The sequence below is a fragment of the Neolamprologus multifasciatus genome, chromosome 5 (genome assembly GCF_963576455.1).
Source record: "Neolamprologus multifasciatus chromosome 5, fNeoMul1.2, whole genome shotgun sequence".
NCBI classification, from domain to species: Eukaryota; Metazoa; Chordata; class Actinopteri; order Cichliformes; family Cichlidae; genus Neolamprologus; species Neolamprologus multifasciatus.
The window spans coordinates 10,796,758-10,801,381 of NC_140443.1; the positions used below are offsets into that span (position 1 = coordinate 10,796,758).

Genomic DNA, 4,624 nt, shown 5'->3' on the forward strand with positions numbered 1-4,624 from the left:
GACGGATATAGGGAAGCGCTGTATAAGGTTCCCGTTATTGATGTTTGGGTGGTTGACCGGGACGGATTTTCTCCTGTCACTTTCTTGTCATCCGTGACGTGCTCTCCGTTGTTTTTCCCTGCCAATTTTAGCAGCCAGCTTCTGTATCACGTGGTATAAGGCTCCGCCCTTGTCATTTGTTGAGCAGGAAGAGTGAGCGCTTGTTTTCATGCAGATTACGTCCCTGATCAAAATGCGGTACAATCGTCGTCGTCTTTTTTTTTTTTTTTTTTTTTTTTTTTTAATCGTTGTCATTTGGAAATGAGATCGCACATAAGTATGAATTGAGATCGCGATTTTCTAACGCTTAATCGTGCAGCTTTACTAATCACCTAAACATCTCACCGGCAGCTACTCAAAACAAAGGTTCAAAGGCAGCAGGGCAAAGGCAGGAGGGACAGTCTGCACAGTCTATTCAAATCAACAAGTCCCCCATAGAACAGAATTAAAACCACATTCACTTTCAGCAGAAAAAGGTAAAACACTCGAGAGGATGACAGTCTGAGAACCTCCAGTATCCCTAAAATGCGCACAGGTTTTAAATCACAGGGATTGTCGGTTAGCGATACTGAGTCATCAAAAATGAATGGTTCGAAACATGGGTCCGGCACCTCATTACAGGCCTCAGCTTTCACAAAACCCACCCCTTTGGGTTGCTGAGCATTTGATGTTTTGCGTTTTAAGGCTAAACAGTCAGCAATCACATGTCCAGTTTTATGACAGTAAAAACATTCGTGGTTTTCCCTGGACCCAGACACTTTAGCTGTGTGGGGCTGTTGCACAGCGCTAACCCGTGGCTTCTCACTGCCAGTAAACGAGGCTTTATGAGTGAGCACAAACTCATCAGCAAGAACAGCAGCAGATGCGAGAGAAGTCGCTTTCTGTACATTTAAATATAACACAATGGGATATAGATATAGATAGATAGATAGATAGATGAAAAGTAAGAGTTGCATATGTTTATACACTAATATACATGAATGCAAAAAGATAAAAAGAAACATGACACACTAAACATATATGACCTGTATGTAAGTGTGTGTGTATGTGTCTTTTTTTCAGGACCTACATGAGGGTGAAAGCAAGAGTGCACGCTGATAAAGACAAGGTAAATTATAATCTCGACTGATCTCTGTTTTCTCTACAGCGCTTTCTTTTGCTATTTTTACTTTCAGCTTCACCCTTTTTTTTTGTTTTGTTTTTGCTGCTGCTCCTATTTTTAGTTCTTAGTTTTATCTACCGGTATTTACAAGATTTTTACAATTGCATTTGCTAAAGAATAAGGGAACAAAGATAAGCAAATAAATCTTTGTAGTATTTTTATTTTTTTATTTTTTTGAGAAAATATTTTTATTGAAAAAAAGAAAACAACAGTACTTGCAGTTACCGAAATACAATCAACCTTTCTTCATTTTTCTAAGTAAATAAACTTATATATGAAAAAAAACAAAACAACGCATTCTAAAAGAAAGACACACCCCCCCCCCCCCCCCCCCCCCCCCCCCGTCCCACACAGATCAACACAACCATCAAACATATTAGAGGAATATAACAGTAGCAGAAGTACATTTAAACAGGCAATACCTCTAGACTAGCAAAATAAGAGATAAAGGGTTGCCACTTGTGAAAATATTTGGCTGTGCAACCTCTCAACGTATATTTAATTTTTTCAAGTTTTAAAAAAAACATGACATCTTTAAGCCACCGGGAAACAGTAGGATACTTAACAGACTTCCAATTAGGGATGGGTATTGGTAAGATTTTCACGATTCCGATTCCATTTTCGATTCTGTTTAACGATTCGATTCTTTATCGATTCTCTTATCGATTATTTTTTCAAAAAAAAGGAGAACACTAAGGTCAATTAGCTTAGATCTTTGTTTTATATCTTCTCTTTGAACAAGATAGAAATTTAGGAATAACATGGCCTTACAAACCCAACAGTGAGATCTTAAGAGATCCAGCCTACGGCTCTTCAATGGGGTGTCACAGGGTCCCCAGGAAAAAAAAATTGTAAATGTAAAATAATAAAATAAATATTCTTCTGTAGCAATAACAAAGTATAACATAAATTATTCTGTAGCAACTACACAAGAATATCCAGTAATGTCCCTGCCTACAATTAAACACATTCACTTACCGAAAATCGGGGGCATCTGCTGTGGCAAATGGGTTCAAGCCTTTTACCACAGACTTAGTCACTGCGCGGTGACATTCGTCTATCCTGGCCTGAATGGAGACGCTACCGGTAGACAGCAGTGACAACTGCCAGCATCTGAGCCAGCCAGACTCTGTCTGTCTCTCTCATCATGATCATCTAAACGCACAGTAATGGCAGGTTTTGTAATAAGGCAGATCGCGCTAACATAATATGCACTGTTAGTTGATTATTTACCTGCCGCATTAACAGGAGAGGAAGTGCAAATGTTACCGCTGCTGCTGGATTGAGGTTCACGAGTCCGGAGCGGAATTAAAAACATGACATTCATTTAAGGTTATCGCGTGTTTTGTGAGCAAATGCTTTTGCATATTCGTAGTGTTTCCTCCCTTAAATGAAATATCTACTTTGCAAGTATTGCAAGTTGTCATCCGTTCTCGTAAAGTATAACCAAACTTTTTAGCGTTTGAGCCGCCATGTTTCCTGCCAGGTAAATGACGCTCCGCAACGTGGTGACGTCATTTGGGGCGACTGGAATCGATAAGGGAATCGTTTGCAAAAATGGCAAACAATTCCAAGGAATTGAAACAGTGGGAACCGGTTCTCAACAAGAACCGGTTTTCGATACCCATCCCTACTTCCAATGCAACAATATTAGACGTCTGGCTAATAGGGATGTGAAGGCTATAATATCCTTTTGTGTGGAATCAAGTGTAAGTGAGCGAACAGGAATCCCAAATACAGCAATCAGAGGACAAGGACGAAGAGTTACCCCAAGAACAGTTGACATAATAGCAAAATACCCTGTCCAGAAACCTTGTAGCTCAGGACATAGAAAAAACATGTGGCTAAGGTGACAAGGAGAACCATGGCATTTATCACATTTATTTTCCACTTCTGGATACAATTCAGAAAGTCTAGACTTAGAGAAATGCACCCTGTGTATGACCTTAAATTGAATAAGTCCAAGACGAGCACAGGAGGTGGAAGATCGTACCCTCGCTATAGCCTGTTCCCAAGACTCCTCATGTATTTGAATTCCTAGTTCTCCTTCCCACGTACACATAAGCTTAACATTAGAGTGGTTACTAAAAGACAGAATAGCATCATAGAGTTTCGAAATGGTTCCTCTGTGATGAGGAAGTATTTTTATAAGACGAGTGAGAGTGAAGGACGTGTCTATACCAGAAACCACACATGATGAAATACACACGTCTGGTCTGATCTGGACACAGATGCCCCACTACATTTGATGTTCAAACATGACCTGTTATGCATTTCCTTATTTTCTGTCATATCTACCCTGATAAACTCAGGGGTTGCAACAAGAGTCTTTTTATAAGTACACAGGGCTTATTTTGGAACTGTGGGCAATGCAAACCTACTCTTGTGTAAAACATGTCAATTTTAAACAAACTCTGTGTGTGTGTGTAGGTTGTTGTGGTGAACCCAGTGTTCTTTAAGTATGTTCATGAACGTTGGAACGAGCATCATGGTCGCTACCCATCCACCGGCATGCTGGCCATCGTCTTTGCTCTGCATGTCTGTGACCAGGTAAGAGGAAAGTAAAGACTGGGTGTAGAGAGAAAGACCACATTTGTTCTTTCTTTTTTTTGTATATTCACAAAATATGGTGTTACTAACCAAAACCAGACTAGTCCAAACAATATTGTAGCATGTCCAGACTAGCAAGTCATGGCAATACAACCAAGACTAGAAAAAGTTGCATTTCCTGCGAAAATGCAGTTTGAATGCCGTGTAGTGGAATCTGCTAAAAAAACAGCTGAAGAAGCAGAATTATCTGCTGAAAAGTAGTGTAGAAGCTGAACTGCTGAAGACAGTTGTATTTGAAAGGGTAGACTGAAGAGTGTCAAGAAAGCAGAGTGCATGCAAGCGGGAGAAGATGTGCGGCAACCGCCACAGGTAGGATTCGAACCTTTGCTACCGGGTCTCACGGCGGCTGCTCATCCCACTGAGCCAAACCAGTTCTGGTCCCAAACAAAGATGTGATGAGAGAAAAAATGTGTACTGTGCAGAAGAAGCTGAATTGTGCTGAAAAAAGGTGAAGAAACTTAAATTTGTGCTGAAAAAAGGTGAAGAAACTTAAATTTGTGCTGAAAAGAGGTGAAGAAACTTAAATTTGTGCTGAAAAGAGGTGAAAAAACTGAAAATTCTGCTGAAATGGGGTGAAGAAGCTGAAATTTGTGTTGAAAAGAGTTTAAAAAGTTGAACTGTTAACTGAATAAAATGTTGCCATAAGCGGGATTCGAACCCGGGCCTTCCAGCATTCACACAAAAATTAATATGTGAGGTTAGAAGTCACACATGAAATGAAGCGTATAAAAGCGGGATGTATTTAGTATCAGTATGACCTGTCAGCAGTGTGTCATGCATGGTTGATGAAATAGCTTTCTTTTCTCTGTGCAG

General features: G+C 40.0%; 1 protein-coding gene across 2 annotated transcripts in view; it reads left to right on the forward strand.

Annotated features, from left to right (window-relative positions):
• The window catches only part of st3gal8 (ST3 beta-galactoside alpha-2,3-sialyltransferase 8), a 29,203-nt gene that overhangs the window by 17,525 nt on the left and 7,054 nt on the right, over positions 1–4,624 (forward strand). For both annotated transcript variants that reach the window (XM_085159768.1, XM_085159769.1), the window contains exons 7-8: positions 1,102–1,147; positions 3,632–3,751. In XM_085159768.1, the coding sequence (XP_085015894.1) occupies positions 1,102–1,147; positions 3,632–3,751 (166 nt within the window). The remainder of the gene's footprint in view (positions 1–1,101; positions 1,148–3,631; positions 3,752–4,624) is intronic.